This window comes from Astatotilapia calliptera, chromosome 2, assembly GCF_964374335.1.
Source record: "Astatotilapia calliptera chromosome 2, fAstCal68.1, whole genome shotgun sequence".
NCBI lineage: Eukaryota > Metazoa > Chordata > Actinopteri > Cichliformes > Cichlidae > Astatotilapia > Astatotilapia calliptera.
Window position 1 is genome coordinate 34,286,051 of NC_137423.1, and position 16,190 is coordinate 34,302,240.

Sequence of the window (16,190 nt, forward strand, 5' to 3'; positions counted from 1 at the left end):
GGATTTGAAGCTGTATCACAGATGTTTTTGGCAAAGTTTCAGAGGCTCCCTGGGCTCATTAATGGCCGTTTTTCAGTGATTAATGGAAAGTTTTTGCTGCTGTGTTTGCTTTGGGAAGAGGCTGTTGGGAATGGTCAAGGAAGGTGGATGGATAGTATGAATGCAGTTGTTAAATGAAGGAAACGTAAACAGTCCACACTGTACAGTAATGAAAATGAATAATCTATATAGAAGGTTTCTAAGACTTCACTGAGAAACCTGGTGCAGGAAATCCCTCTGATGCTCTCCCTTTTTAATCTATTAACTTTTAATTTTCTCCTCATCTGATAGGCAGATTTCAAATCCATAAACTTCAACTCAAAATAATCCAATCAAACAAGGACTTCACTCGGTTCTTAATGAGTTTAGTTAGAGCCAAAACACTTTGCATTACTTTTTATAGTCCATCTGATTTATGCTCTAACATGTTCTATCTTTATGGGTTTTTGAGGAAAAACATCTCACTCGAATTCTTTTCTGCTTCAGTGCAACATTTGTCAGCCCCCTTTGATTCATCATTTATTCATTCCTAAATGCAAGGGTGTGACTTGTTGTCTTGCAGGGTGGTAATATGCACAAAAGGTTAGACCGGGTTTGTTTTGGACACCAAATGTGCAGAAATATGACGAATCGTCGCAGGTGTTGTGGTATCCACTGCTAGGAAATGTAAGCATTTTAAGTAATCCTTGTTTTTTAATGTAAATGAGTCAGTTGTTTAACAGCCTCTCTGTGGAGCTCTACTCCCAGCACAGTGGCTTCAAAGGAAAAGTGTCTCATCCTTGTCCCTGTATGGAAAAACACTGTGTGAATTTGCAGATACAAAAAACAAAAAAAACATGACAGTGAAGAATACCCTCCCCTTCAACATCCTTCCCTTGTTTGTTTGTATCTGGGAAATCTCTGGAAATAGTCCACATCGGAGGTTGTTGATATGTGTTTGGGTGTGACGTTGGGTACTCACTCGCCTTATGGTAAACAGCAAATCCTACGAGGAGACAGCGAAGGGCCTGTGGCATGTGGTCAGACACGCCCAGTTACCGGTAACCAGAGGGTCCCATAGGAAGGCCGGTGCGTGGCGTCCTCCAGTCGTGACCAGGATGATTAAAAGGTCCTTCCTTTTCCGCTCAGAGGGGCATTGTGCCGGTGCACAGACAGGCTGCCGACACCTTGTCCCTGGAAGGAAGTGAGTGTTTCACGATCCAAAGAGGACAAGACTGGCAGAAGGATGCATGAGTATTTCAATATAAACAAATCATTTCATTAAAGTTTGCAAGCTCAGATTTAATTTCCGTTGAAATTATTCCCATTTGTTGAGTAAATACGCAGGGTAAGGACTAACAATGACATCAAGTGTTCCCAGTGCAGAGACTGGGAACCGCCCAAGCAGTAAGTAGATAAATCTGAATCAAAGGGGTCATTCATCAAGATAAAGACTTATTTCTCCTACACGTTCTGTGCTTTCTGTTTTTAGTTTTCCTGTGAATTACTAAAATAACTTTGCTCCTAAAATTTATATAAACAGTGTGAAACAACAAAATCACTCCTTGCTGTTAGCATCAGTAGCAAGGGTACAGGTAGGCTTTTTGCTGCTTTTCTCACATTGAAATCAGAATCAGAATCCTTTATTAATCCCAAAGGAAATTATGGGTTACAGCAGGCAGCACACCAATTGTGCATGCACACTTACAAAGGAACCTTCTGACCAAACTTTACACAAACATCACATTGGAAAGACATGTCAGAGAGGTAGGCTGATAGGAAAAGACAACGAAAATACATAACATGAGGTGAGAGGAGGAGGAAAAAAACTCCACTCAGACTGAGCTCCTAGTGGGAGAACAGTTTGAGAACAGAAAAAAAAACCCAGCACAAAAAGCACATGACTGTCAATACACCGTAGAAACACAAGACAAGCAACAGGGGCGGGTAAAGGGTAAGAGAGAGCCGGTGTAGACAGCGCATCCGGTCCTGCAGCATGTCTGCGCTGGTCCAGTCGACCCGCCATCTGCCCCGTGTGTGTATGTGTGTCCAGAGTTCAGCTGAGACTGTGTCCTTCGGCCTGCCAGGCTAAGTAAACAGACTGTTTTTGTAATTTTTAGGTTATTTTCAGTAAAATGACAACATAATCAGTATCCTAAGTCCTATTCTGGACCTTAGCGGGATCAGGACCCTGCAAAACCAGACAGAAAATGTTCCATCCAAGGCAGAAGGGAAAGAAAAGCTGTGCCACCAACAATCCACTTTGGAGATCCCTTACCAGGCTCCCTAAGGCCCACTCGCATCATGAGTCATTTCACATGATAGGGTGATGCAATGATCTGGAGAGAAGAGTCACTAGACACAAAACAGAATACATGTGTGTGAATGAAAGGGAGGCATAGTGAAGTGTGATAGTGAAGCTGCAAGTAGCAGAGGTAGAGGATTAGACATGAGTATATAAGTGTGATAGCTCAGACAAAGATAGAGACGCAAGACTGAGACAGTTTGGACATGTGCAGAGGAGGGATTCATAATTCATTTTTCCACATATTTCAAGCAAATATGAACCAAGCCTCAAGTAATGTATAAATATATAGATCTTTATTTATTCACTTCATACACTCAGTTAACAGTGTTGGGGAACATAATTTTCTAAAATACAACTTGTTACGCTACAACACAGAAGCAGCTTGGAAGGAGCTTTGAGCTGCTGCAAGCATTAGTCATGATTTTTCCAAAGACATTAGATAAAATACAACATTTACCCAAACTGATCAGATATTGAGATAATTAATACTGTTAAAGTAGAGGCTAAGCTTGACATAGATAGCTATTTCCATAATCAACGGCAATGATGATGTTAGACTGGCATGAAATAATGCAACAAATAACAGAAGTGTTAATTCATACTTAAACAAAAAACAAACAAAAAAGAAAAAAATAATTTTAAACATGTGTTTCTCAACATATGTTCCTAATAATACACCTTTAAAAATACAAAACCATATACTTGATATAAAGCATCAGTGCATAATAACTTCCTCTCCTCTTACACAAACAAAACAGCATCAGGAAAGGATCAAAATATTCACTTTAGTTTACTCGCTGACAAACACTGTTTCTGCAGTGGTTAATGGGCATGAGCTAGCTGCATTTCCACTGGGGGTGTGTGTGCTGTATCACAACATAAAAATAAGCTCAATGTGCTTTTAAACATTGGTGATGTTACGCACTGAGCTGACCTCTCTCTCACACACATAGAGTTTTGATAGCCCGCACCACAAGCTTTACTACAACAAGATGCAGAAGCAGGTTCCCTCAGCGTTATTATCAGTGAACACAGTAGCACAAACAGCATATAATGTCTGGAATTCAACACCAGGATATTGCATGGTGATATCAGGAAGACTGAGCTGGAAAATTCTTTGGTTAACTTAAAATATGAATGTATATAAACAACAGAGCTGGATTACTAAGTGACAGTGTCTTCAGTCTATAAATACTCTATTAGTTTAACTAGTGGTCTCTTGAATAAACTGTTCCTATGATGTTTCTAACTATGTCTGTACAGAAGAAAAATACGCTTTTTTTTGTTTTTAGCTGGACTAACTTCAAATGAAAAATCATTTCTTTAATACCTGGGTGGAAAATAAGGTAACTTTAATGGCTCCATAGTCTGACTGTCAAATCTGAAGCTGTCTGTTCTTACTCTCAGCTCTACCCTGTTTCCCCCATTAACCTGTGATTTTCTGAAACCCAAGAGAGATCCAGAGTACCCTTCTTCTCTATCACTCTTGGTCAACCTGAGTTAGTTGAGCTGAATATTTGATGAGATCACAGGAGCCATGACCTCAAAAGAGACTGTTCATAATTAATGCGCTCCACTCTCTGCTTTTTGTTTTGAGCAAAAACGAAATTCGTATGAGACAACGGAGCCGGATTACAAAAACAGTTTCACAAATTACAGTTTTTATTTTTTCCAATAAAGTTAACCTATATATATATATATATATATATATATTTTTTTTTTAAAAAAGGTTTTTGGTCTGAATTTGAAAGGTCTAAGGAATCCTCTCTCTTTTCTTTTAAGGCTTTTTCATCTCTAAACGCTGTAGCTTGTTCAAAGTGAAATCATTGCGGTTTGTTTCACAGTAGATCAAAGAAATACCTGAGCCTGTTTTTAGCTGTTTGCCATATTACAGTGAACGTGGACCGGACCAGCAGCTTTAATGTTGCCTTCAAACTGGAGAGAAGTCACCAGTTAACAGCCTTCCTTGAAGTAGGAAGAAAAAAAAATCACGGTCAAGCTGATTCATGAGCGTCCTTTCGTATTTCACACTCAAGTGTTGCTAGAGAAACGATCCGGAGATAAGAGTCAAAACAGAGGAGGGCAAAGCCAAAGGCCTTGAGGTTGTCACTCTCAGATTCTCCAGGGACAAAACGGGAGGTTACACAGGAGGGGTGGAGTAGCGCACCACGGTGTTATAGTCAGGCGGCGGGCTGTGACACTCGAGGCTGGCGTCTAGAGACGAGTCGTCCAGACTGAAGTCCAGAGGGGGGACGATGGGCTGGTATTTCTCCTTCTCTGCGTCACACAGCATGGACTCTTTACTCTTACTCGCTGCCTTCATCCTGAAGCCACACAGAGATATACCTCGTTAGTTACACATACTTATTGTCATAAGCTTACACCTCTAAATATGTTTTTCAACTCAAAGTTACTGATTAAATTTAAACCTCTACGATTGGGCGTGGTTCTTCTTATCTGTGTTCATACATGAATGAAAAAAAATGAACGTGGCCGGAAAAGTTTGCCCCAAAAAACCGGATGTTTTTTTCACTTGTTTGTATTTGTTTACTCGTGTACATCTATCTATACAGTTTTGTGCCTTACATCTCCATGGTAGCTTTTACTTTGTGCAGTGCACTGTACTAAAATGTGCTATAAGAATAAAGCTTTTCTTGCTTGCATGTATTCTTAACAGCATCTTCTCTTCGCTGTTGGCGAGGACCGCTCCTTAAAACCGCATTTTTAACCACGATATGAGTTTTAATCAACTATTTAAGAAATCAGATTTTCCGCACATTTCCTATTACTAAGGTTGGTTTTGGCTTTGGAAAATGGTGACAAACATTTATGACCTTTTACAGAAAACATAGTCATATCAGTGAATAATGGGACACCTCATCAGGCAAATTTGGAAAAGTGGGAAGTAGCAAGAAGATTACATTTTTTAAAAATTAAAGACAAGTTTAAATGGTGTGTAATTTGTTTCCATGCGTGGGGATTGCTACACAATAGCCTATGCACTTAAATGCTCTGTGCTTAATATCAAGGTTGCCTTCCCTCATGACAACTTCATTTGATTGCTCTCACAGTAGGAGGCTCTTGTGATATTCCTTGATTAAGATTTAAAAAAAAAATCCCCCTGTGAAGCTACCATCAACCAAACGTATGATGCAATCAATCATCTTGAGCTTTTCTGCTTGACTACAATATGAGTAATTGCCTCTTATTGTCTTGGTGTTGCTAGGGGTTCCCGGACCTCCTCTCTCAGGGCTAAAGGGTCAGTGCCCAGTGGGGGGAAGTGACAACCCTTTACTGGAATTTTATGCTGATGAATAAACTACCTGTTAAATTAGACATCAAAAGTAAAGAAAACAATAGTACAGAGTTGTTGTTTAGGCAGTGCCAAGGGCAGGGAGGAGGTCCAGTTGGACCAAAGGAAATAAAAGTCACTTTAAGCTGTGCTAAAGCCATCAGCAGACTGTTTCCCAGCTGTTCACATGTTTAAATCAAAGTTGCTTGAATATGAGCTGGGGTGTCTCTTAATAATATACCACATTGTGCTGAGGCAACATTCTCTGCATAATCAGCACCAATCATAAGCAGAGGGAAGTGAGGCTGGAGGAATGGTGAGGCCTGGGTGAGTGTCAGGTGGACCGTCATACAAAGCACTACAGCGGGGGAGAGCCATGTAAAACCCTCCTGAGTTCAAAGGTGGCAGTGATTGAGTGGTTGCCCAGCAAGGAAGTCCTCCCCTTAAAATAAAAGTCATTCTCTGGATGCCTGGACTCATTTTTCCTACCATGCCGAGGCCCTGATGGGACAAGCAGGCCTGCAATGACTCCTCGACTTCAGGTTTTGAAATCTAGAGGAGACTCTGAGTGGGTGTTTGTCGAAGTCTGGCAAGCTCTAAATCAGTTACAGGTTACAGGGCTTCAGAGTGTCATTAACTCTGCTAAGAGTGTCTCAGTTTTTTTTACACAGTCTCTCTTAATAATTTATAAGTGCTTTTATGTTGCTTTCACAACTTTAGCCTGCTTTTTGCTTGAGCTTAAGAGAGATTGGAAAGATTTGCTCTAGAACAGTTTACTTTACCACTGTTGCTCTTTTAAACCCCTTAAGTGTAAGCCACAGGACTTTGAAGGAGTATTAATAGTCGCTACTGTGCAGGGAGCAGCAGAATAATAGGAAAAGGTTTAAAGTGTAATTACTGAGCTCAGAGGTGTGACCCTGTAAATTAGCCCTGTCACCAAGCTTCACATGTAAACCTTAAGATGCCGGCAGAGAGCTGCATGAGAAAATCTCGGCAATATCAGATGTTTTTCCTAGAATAAACTCTAAAGTGAGAACATATTGTCTCCGGGTCTTTACAGCAGTTTAGAAGAACAACATCTTTAAATCATCAAACGATCAGCTGGATTTTGCAGTTTGTCTACGTCACTCCTTTGAGATTATTTGTATTTGTTGCCTGGTGTTGGATTGTAGCAGACAGCCATGAGTCACAACTTAAATCAGGCTGGGAGGTATCTCATTCAGGACTCTTTGGAAACAAAGAGATTTTAGTACTCGCTCTTAAAAACAGCCAAACATCGGCCTGCTTTTGTGGTCAGTCCTTCAGATTGTCACCTTCAAGCTTTTTTCCCCACCACTTTTCCTTTGTGCTCCTATTCCTCACGCATGGGTTCTCCAGACAAAAGGGAAAACTGGCCAATTACTTATTTTTTTAGGCTGAAGAAACTTAGGCCGAAGACAGTTATAGCGTCTACATTCCTGCACAGCGGGGAGGTTTCCAAGCAGGTACTCTGAGTCTCTCACAGTGTGTTTGTGTGTGCTGATCTGTCACTGACGGGGGCATGAGGAGGGGTGCAGCATACGTACGCCAGAGCCATGATGCTCAGAGGTCGGCCTGCCAACGACTCAAAGCGCATTAGTGTCTTCATGTTGTCAGACAAAAGGCCCATCCCGCTGTCTGAATGACCCTAATGAAGATTGATCGACAAGCAGAGATTGAATACTTAAAACCAATGCTGTACATAGAAATTAAAACATGTGACTCAATTTAATGCATTTACATTTTAATTATTATAACTTATAACAAATTCCAGCTAACTTTAGCAAATAAAAGCAATAGCATCTAACTGCTGCAGGAAACCTGGCTCTGTTATAACTAACCAAATGTAGCTAAAGTAGGTAAGAGGAGGATTTATGAGTCAAAAATCTGAAACATATCATTAAGGTTTAGCTGTCACTGTATGTAACAGTCAAATGTGGAGCTGAAATCAAATAAAGGATAAGTTGTACTGAATGATGTGCATATTTTGTGTGTTTCAGGTTTAATTTCATGCCTAATAATTTACCTCGTGGTTCTCACTTGTTCCGTCCTCCATCATAACCTCATCAAAGGTTTTTACGCTGGCGGGACGGATCTTAATATTCCTGGAAGAAAAAAACAAAAACAAATCTTGGGTTAAGACTCCAACCCACCTTTAAACATTCAGTTCAGAGAGTCCTTTGATTACACTGGAGCTGAAAGGCCAAGTTCAGCAACAAAACCAGAGGAACTTAATCACTTGCGTCAACAATGTGGTGCATCTATGACATTGTACTTTGAAAACACACCTTGTTTGCTTTGCATTTCAATGCTCAGAGGCTAAAACAGCAGCTTAATTTAACTTAAAGGGTAGCTGTCATTACTGTGTTTCAGCACCTCTTCCAAAAACACACTTGGGGGACTTGAGAAAATCCAACAGCTCAACAAATATTATTTTAAGTGGACATAAATCCTGAAGCCTCGCTTTATAGTTTCTGAGGAAATACCTCGCAGGAGCCACAACACTGAAGGCTCGCAGACCATCGAGCTGACGTCTGTGTATTTCTTATCACATGCCAATCGGGTCTCTCATTGTCCTCAGGTTGGACCTAAACGTTCTCCTGGTTGAGTTTAGTCTGAACGTTATGGGAACAATAATTGTTTTAGATATTTTTCAGTTAAAAAAACGATTGAGGTATTTCCTTCGCAAAACAGACTCTGCGCTGTTTGCCTGTACAGTCTGAGGATTGGTTTACATGTACGTAGGACAAGGTGATGGATTTCCTTTGAATGACTTAACAAGTTCACTGGGGAGTGCAACAGACTTGAGCCAAGAAGACTAAAAGAGACTGCAGCCAATCTAGCAGCCCTGTGGGGCTGTAATTCATAAAACCGAATATTGGACAAATATAAAGTTTGACTTGATGACAGTTCTGCATTAGTAGATAAGAGAGGGAAAGTTATCACATGTAATCCTGAAGGAGGAATTAATGTTTCTTCTAAATTTCAATGGAAGACATTAAAACTCACAGGGGTGACAGACGGGAATTCTGGGGAACAACAACATTTCTAGACCCTGAATGTCTATCACAGACTGGAAATGAAAGAGGGACAAAGCCACTGTGATTTGGTTTCCAATTTTAGAGCTTCAGCTCAAATCACTGTGTTTGGATTGGACTATTAAAATTAAGGGACATTGCACACTAACTGAAACTAGTGGTCAAGTGCATACATTCATCAAGAAATGTTTACTGTGTTCAATATTCAAACACAATAAAGCTTCTGTGCAAGTTGACTTTTTTTTTTTTAATGGAACCAGTGGAGTCGCCCGCTGCTAGCCACTTAAAAAAGAATGCAGTATTTTTTTTTTACATTTAATATCTCTTAAAACGTTTTCAGAAATTTGTAGTTTACTGAACACATTCTGATATATAAAAACCCCACCGCCATTTGGCCAACAAACTCCATCGTGATGCAGGTGGCTTTTCCATCTTGAGTGAGTGAGTATTTATCTATTTGCATTGCTACTAAACCTCAATAATTCAGAGAATAGAAACAGCGGGGCATCTTCAAGTTAAAAATTCATATAAAAATAGAAAGAAAATAAAAAGAAATCTCAAAAGTAAAAGGATTAGTCCACCAATTTCTGTACTAGGACATTAATAGTTTAGGATTTATTAAGTTTTCATTTAAAATTTAGATTATGCTCAGCTTCTTGATTGCATTTGCTTATTTTGTTTATATTTGCTTATTTTTAGTGTTAGTTTTTTGTTTTATGATATATTATAATAATATTGGTGCAGGTGTAGTGTTGGGTGGAGGGTGAAGTATATGTTATTTTTCATGTGCAAGATTAAAGTAGATTTAAATCTGCACAAAATTTCATGGCAACTCCTGCAAATTTGCAGTCTGCAGACCTGTAGGGGTCAATTAAACTCTTTACAGCACCAGTGCCAGTGCTTGTGTATTGTCAGTACCATAGCAGGGAGGAAAGCACATGTGTCCGTGAGTATTTTAGTGTGATTTATGAAAACTAGTCCATGAAAAATACTCCATCTTCTTACCAGTTGCTCCCTGAGTCGCGGTGGGAGGTTGGCCGTGTCTCCTCTGACGATACTGGAACAGTCTGGTCTCCCACCTTTGCCAGCAAGGCTGTGTTGATGGGTATGTAGTGCTTACCCTCCTAAATCAACGAAACAAGAAGGTTTATGATTGATGCTATGCGCTCTGCACAAACACAAACTTCCATAGGTTGTGGTGAGCTGCCAAAGAAACCAGGCTCATGGCTCCAAAATGCATAACCATATTCATGAAGCTGGAACAAGTAGCAGGAGAGTTCATGACCGAGCTTCTTGTTACACAAGCTTTAGTAATGAAAGTCTGTTCTTTCTGTTCTGTTTCTCATGAAAGTAACGTTCACAGACTCATTTGTAATGCAACAGTTTTCATTTGATGTGATGTGATATGTGGCCTCATCTGTGTCTCTTATTACTTAACTGGACAATCTACAGTCCTCCAAAGACGTGAAATGTAATTCCTCTGTGTAGCTATCTGTCTGCAGTAATGTACATTATGGAAAAAGGCCTGTTTACTTCTGTGAAAGAAAGATGCCTTGTGGTTCCTGATGACTGTAAGTGGTCCGGTTTTGTTCAGGTTTTAACCAGTTTTCTATCCACATTGACAGCTAATAAGCAATCGTCTTTCTTAAATATACATTCATCAGCTTCAGTCGCTGCTACTCTTCCATCAAAAAATGAGGCCTTTTGTTTTAAACGTCAATTTTAAACGTAGGCTGTAAGGTTAAGAAGACAAACAGCCTTCAAGTGCACTTAACGTACACGGCAGGCGAGCAGACTGCCTTCATCAGAGTCTGCATGGATCCACTCTGGTTTTAGTCTTTTTGACACATGCAGGCATGCAAGCCATAGAAAGCGACTTTATTAAGAGTGAGTGTAATTTAGTCTTCCAAGCCTTTTTAGCAGCACGGGAACTCAGGTGTAAAATTTCACTTAGCTGCTTCAGTTTCAGCGCCAATCACGCTCTAATGGGACACTTTTGGCCTGATTTACTAATGGTCTGTGGCAGTGCAAAGCCTTCTTTTGGCATTATGAAGCTACTGTTGGGATTTAAAGCAGTGTGGTGTCAACTGAGTAAAATTACTTTTTACAGTGGGATGAGCAGTTTTGCAGTGTTTCAGGTTTTTAAGTCACAATGAAAACTTGATTTCTCTATGTGTCACATCTCTTACATACCTGCCAGTATACTTGTGTGCACAGCGCTGATTTTAATTAAAAAGCTGCAACATCACATAGAAATGTGGAAAAAATTGCTTTTTCATATTTATGCACAATGGATAGTAACAATAACTTTAATAATACAGTTCAGGCTCTATTGGTAAATAATGTTTCGTGTTCTCTTGGTAATAAGCTGGTTATTATCCAAACAAATTGGCTTTGTCTTTGTTGGTAAATTATGCATTGTCAGTAGATCAGCCACAGACCGTTAGCCTCATGCTAATTTCCCCTTTGTGCTTTAACAGAGTGAAGGCAATGTTAATGCAAGCATAGCCACTGTTCTGTCAAGTCAAAATATCTGCAAGTAAAAAGGTTTTCTGGACTCTCAGGTGTGTTTCATCTCATTTCGGTGTCAAATATTTGCCCAAAAAACTAAACATTACGACTTGTTCTTGTCTTTGTTGACCCAGTCATAACAAAGAGCTGTTCAGCTTTGTAACAGTCTGTGTCATTTGACACCAGACAATGTTATCATGTGTCACACTAACAATTACATTGTTTTTTTCCCACGTGTTTTGAAGTGTTGTTCCTCTACACAACCGATGGTGCCATTTCAAGGAGAGCCAAGTGTTTGTGCTGACTTTTGTTTCCCTTCTCAGTTACAGCGAGCAAAACTTCAACTTTTGTTTTTTTCCCCCCTGTTAATCACCAGCAGTGCTTGTGACTCATCCTGTAAATCTGGTAACTAATATTGGTAAAACTGTTCTTGTATAAAACCGCAACATGGTCAGAAATCCTCCCTGATGTGGGGATTTAAATTTGAAATATATCCACACTTCTCAGTAAAAACACTTCAATAAATCTCTGGTATATCCTCATAAACTCGCAGTTTCAGTTCACGCCCAAGCCTGATGGCAGATCAGAACAGTCTGGTGTTTAAACAGTGAGACGTGAACTCTATAATTTGCAGTGTTTAATTGGTTAAGTTTTGCCCATCATACCTGTTGCACACTAGCCTGAAGCAAGTCTCCCAGCCTTTCCACCAGCTCAGTGAAGGTCGGCCTCTGCTGTGGCTCACCCTGCCAGCAGTCCAGCATGGTCTGATATCTGTGAGGAAAGAGCAAAGATAAATACTGGATGGATACACTTAATGTCAAAGCCAAGAACAACATTCGGTATATTTGGGTTGATGTATTGTAAAATGTAGCACCTTCAGGAAGAAAAACATCGACCTCCAGAGTCGTGGCTCTTTGTCTCTTTCACCACTTATAAACAAACCTCTTTTCACTGAGCAACCACATGTGGTCCACCTCTAAACCAACTGCCACACATACGCTTCTGTATTGTCAGTAAATCTCGAGCCTCTGGGACTGTATCAGTCTCTGTTCTGGTTTTGGGTGTGAAAAACACACAGCCTCGCTCAGGTCTCTGAAAAGCTGTCAACCTCTCTGCCCATGTGGGAAAACTCAGAGCTTTAATGTGATTTTCCATTGCAATGTCCAGCTACATTTCGTGAAGGAATTTTGAAACAGAGCACCTCAGCTCCTGTTTAAATTATATTCACAGCACACTACTGATTGGGATCAATCAATGGCAGACCCTTTACTGCTTTCAGCTACAGCAGCTACCACATTCCCTCCAGAGATCTTACGTTTTATGTAAACATAGCCATTGTTATTACATTTTGCCATTATATTTAGTCAATCTCAGGTCTTAGGAGTTGGAAAAGCAGTTGGTCTGTTGGTATATCAACCCAATATCCTCGCATCGAAGAAGCAGAGATACTGGGATTCCCACCTTGATTAATACAGAGTGCACTCTACCAGGTGCTAGCCCTCTTAACAGTGACAGGATGTAGGGAGCATGATCACAGCCCTCATGCATATCATTGAGGAGGAAGTAGACACATTGTATGACTGCACAATTTAAACCACATTTCCTGGCTGGTCCGTAATGAGAATAAATAGCATAGGCCCACATGTTTAGAGGTCTTGAGGGAGTCTGGTGTTTCTGAGGGGGAAAGATTCTGAAGAAGTGAACTACTTCATCCGGTTGGGCAAATGCAGTAGGATGGGAAATGAGCATCCTATTTATTGTGCTCCCACTCTGTTTAAATTCTTGCGCAATGCATCAGGACGGGGGATCTTATTAGCAGGCGGGAGACAACATTCCTGATGAATCAGGGCTGTGAGAACACAAATTAAATGGCGCTCCCTGAAACCTCATGTGGTTTTAATCATTCTTATATTCTGAGTTTGGGACGAAGGTCAAGGTGTCATAACCTGGGATTAGAGATCAACTGTAAAAATCTCACGGGGATCACCATAATTCACCCCAATGACTCTGCATGAATTCCTGTGCATCCTATTTAAAGTGATATTAACTGGGTTTTTTTTTATCTTAACTTTAAATTACATGCAGGCCCCACAGCCATAAAAATGCAAAATATGTAATTTGGCAACCCTACACTATTTTAGACAATGAGCTAACTGAACTGAGATGGAAAATATGAGGGATTTTTGGCACCAGTAGGTCTGCATCTACAGATCATGTGCCCTAACTGAAATCTACGGTCTGGATTAGATTGAGTGAATCGTTTCCAATCATGGCCAGGCAGAGCTGATAGATTAATCCAGTTACCTTTACTTGGCAACATTCTGAAGCTTTTGATAGCATATCATTACTAAGCGGACGTGCAGCATTATTCTTTCAAAAAAAATGCAACTTGTGAATTTTAAGTAAGTGAGGCGTGTTAAATGAAATCCAGACACAACATATGCACACGTGTTCAGCGAGAGCTGCAGAGCTCTGCAGGGTTCGGATCAGTTGCAGAGCGACTACACGAGGCGTATCACAAAAAAAAGTTTCACTTGCTGCTTTACGAACTGACAGAACTGACACCAAAGAGGGGGCTCTGTGTTCTCCTGCACATATTTATGTCTATCTGAATCCTCCAATCCTTTCGAAAAAGAATAAAAAAAACCCTCCTCGTCAGGCCTCCAAAGTAGGCATTTGAATTAAGTGCTAAATTTCCTCTGCACCGCTGTCAGTCAGAAAACGCTTCACAGCTCCAAGCATGCCGCTGTAGTGAATCACCAGCTAATATTTCCTCCTGCAACTCCGAGAGCAGAATTTTTATCCAGCACCCCTGACCTGCTGGTGCAGTGCAAAGAGGGAGAAGGAAACAAGACCTCCTCTTAGCTGCAGACTGATATGACAGGGCTTATTTTCTTTGAAAGGAGAACATATGGCCGGTGATGTGGAGGTTACTGCCTGAGACATAAACACACCTTCAAACTATATGGTGTATTTTTGTTTCATGAAATAAGTCTTGGATTTTTCCAATCAGACCTACAGGATAAGACCAATATTCAGCACTTTAGTTCAAGTTATTTCTTAGGAACACTGCCTTCTTCACCGTTTCATCCCATTTGGTAGAAACACCTCCTCTTTTGTTTTTAAAGAAAGATGATACCCTGAATTCTTACATTTCAGAGGAAGCATATTCTGGCGCTCTCATCCTGGTTCCCTCTTTGAGTTTGCAGCAAAAGTCTTCATCGATCTGGACGCCCGGGTATGGGGAGGCACCTGACAGACAGACAACGTGGTTTGTTATTTGTTATTTACATAAAGGCGCAAACACAGTTCAATTAAATAACTACATCTGAATTTTAGATGTGAGAAAATGATCCCTTTGGATTAATTAAAGTATGAAACATCTACATTTATTATTTAAAGAAAAGGAAAACCTAAAATAGTTTATTCTACTTCTTATTTTAACTGAAACATTAAAAATAATATGCAGTGACACAATATTAACATAACTCAAGTGAACACAAGCCAAACAGATAAATTACTGGTCTTTGCTTTGTCACATAAAAATCTCTCTCAGATTTGGATAGTGTAATAAGAACTGTGTTCAAACCAATTTAAATGAAATATAAATGACTTCTGGCTAAAAATGATATACAACCAAACCGTAATGTTTTTAGACTCGTTAAACTGTCTAATGGATCACTCACCAACCAAATGGGACATTTTATTTACCTTTGAACTATAATGTTGGGTATAAAATTCTAATGCTTGGTTTACTATGAAAACATAGCATGAAATACTAATGGGTATCAGATTCCCAGTCTGCTGGTTTAGGGTAGTAATGCCCGTTTTCTGAATTATCAAGTAATATTTTTCTTTGCTCCAATCCCAGTGAATAATACAACAAATCATCTTTGCAGCTCCCCAGATTTACACAGAGCGACAGATTCGGCTTTGCACAGAAAGTAAAATACCCAACGTCAGCTCCAGCTGTCATCATATTTCTAGATGCGGCTCATGTCCATTCAGTGTTTCCTGACGTGTGGGTTTGTGTGTAAACAAAGCAAGAACCTGAACGTGGACTTAAATGGATGCACTAATCCACTATGTAATTTTAATGCATATGGCACAATTTTAACCTAAATATTTTTAGTGTACATGACTGGATTTTTGTTATAGTATTTACAAAGTAAAATAGAAGGAATTTCACATTTGATTCATGTGTAATACGTATCGTTAATGTGCAAAGTTTGCAATAAAATACCCATTTCATTATATCATACTGTAAACTGCTCTTGCCTTCTAAGTTATATTTAGTTGGTTTTATTACGAAAAAAGTATACTTTGGTATTTTTATATTCTTTAAAATTTTAATCAGCATTTATCGGTCTAATCTATAGGGTGGGCCATTTATATGGATACCCCGTAATAACATGGGAATGGTTGGTGATATTAAAGTCCTTTTTGTGGCACATTAGTATATGTGAGGGGGCAAACACCTCAAGATGGGTGGTGACCATAGTGGCCATTTAGAAGTCGGCCATCTTGGATACCACCTTTGTTTTTTCAATCTGGTTGTTCAGTCTGACGTCACTAGCCGTGTCTGGACCTAAACTCCGCTGCAGGTCCATATATCAAACGATCACTATGGCATTACTGAGAGTTGAAAAACTGTCTAAAGTCTTTCATCTTTAATAAAATGATCAGCGTTCTGCTCTACCAGGTGTAACAATTGAGTTTAACATCCAGGCATCCATGAAAACGGAATTTATGACATTTAACGGAGTTAGAAGTTAGCAGGGAGTTAGCTCGCTAGCTTCTATCTAAATACAATATAGCATGTCCTGACTGCGGGGTTTTGGAAACAAATTAAAACGTACAGCTCTGTTATCACTTCCAACATAAATGAAGACAGAAAACTAAACAGCAGTGACGTTTGTAGGGTGACTGAAGTTGGGCTAGCTGGTATATAATGATGTGCTACGTGACCGCTAGCGACACAGCTATGTTAGCATAATATAAACAA

At 39.8% G+C, this 16,190-nt stretch overlaps 1 protein-coding gene across 1 annotated transcript in view; it reads right to left on the reverse strand.

Annotated features, from left to right (window-relative positions):
• Positions 1-2,597: 2,597 nt before the first annotated feature.
• Positions 2,598-16,190, reverse strand: part of kdrl (kinase insert domain receptor like) — a 44,583-nt gene continuing 30,990 nt past the window's right edge. The window contains exons 25-30 of the mRNA XM_026144361.2: positions 14,338-14,437; positions 11,851-11,956; positions 9,680-9,798; positions 7,663-7,741; positions 7,184-7,284; positions 2,598-4,650 (exon numbers count right to left, since the gene is read on the reverse strand). Of these exons, the coding sequence (XP_026000146.1) occupies positions 4,467-4,650; positions 7,184-7,284; positions 7,663-7,741; positions 9,680-9,798; positions 11,851-11,956; positions 14,338-14,437 (689 nt within the window). The 3' untranslated portion in view covers positions 2,598-4,466. The remainder of the gene's footprint in view (positions 4,651-7,183; positions 7,285-7,662; positions 7,742-9,679; positions 9,799-11,850; positions 11,957-14,337; positions 14,438-16,190) is intronic.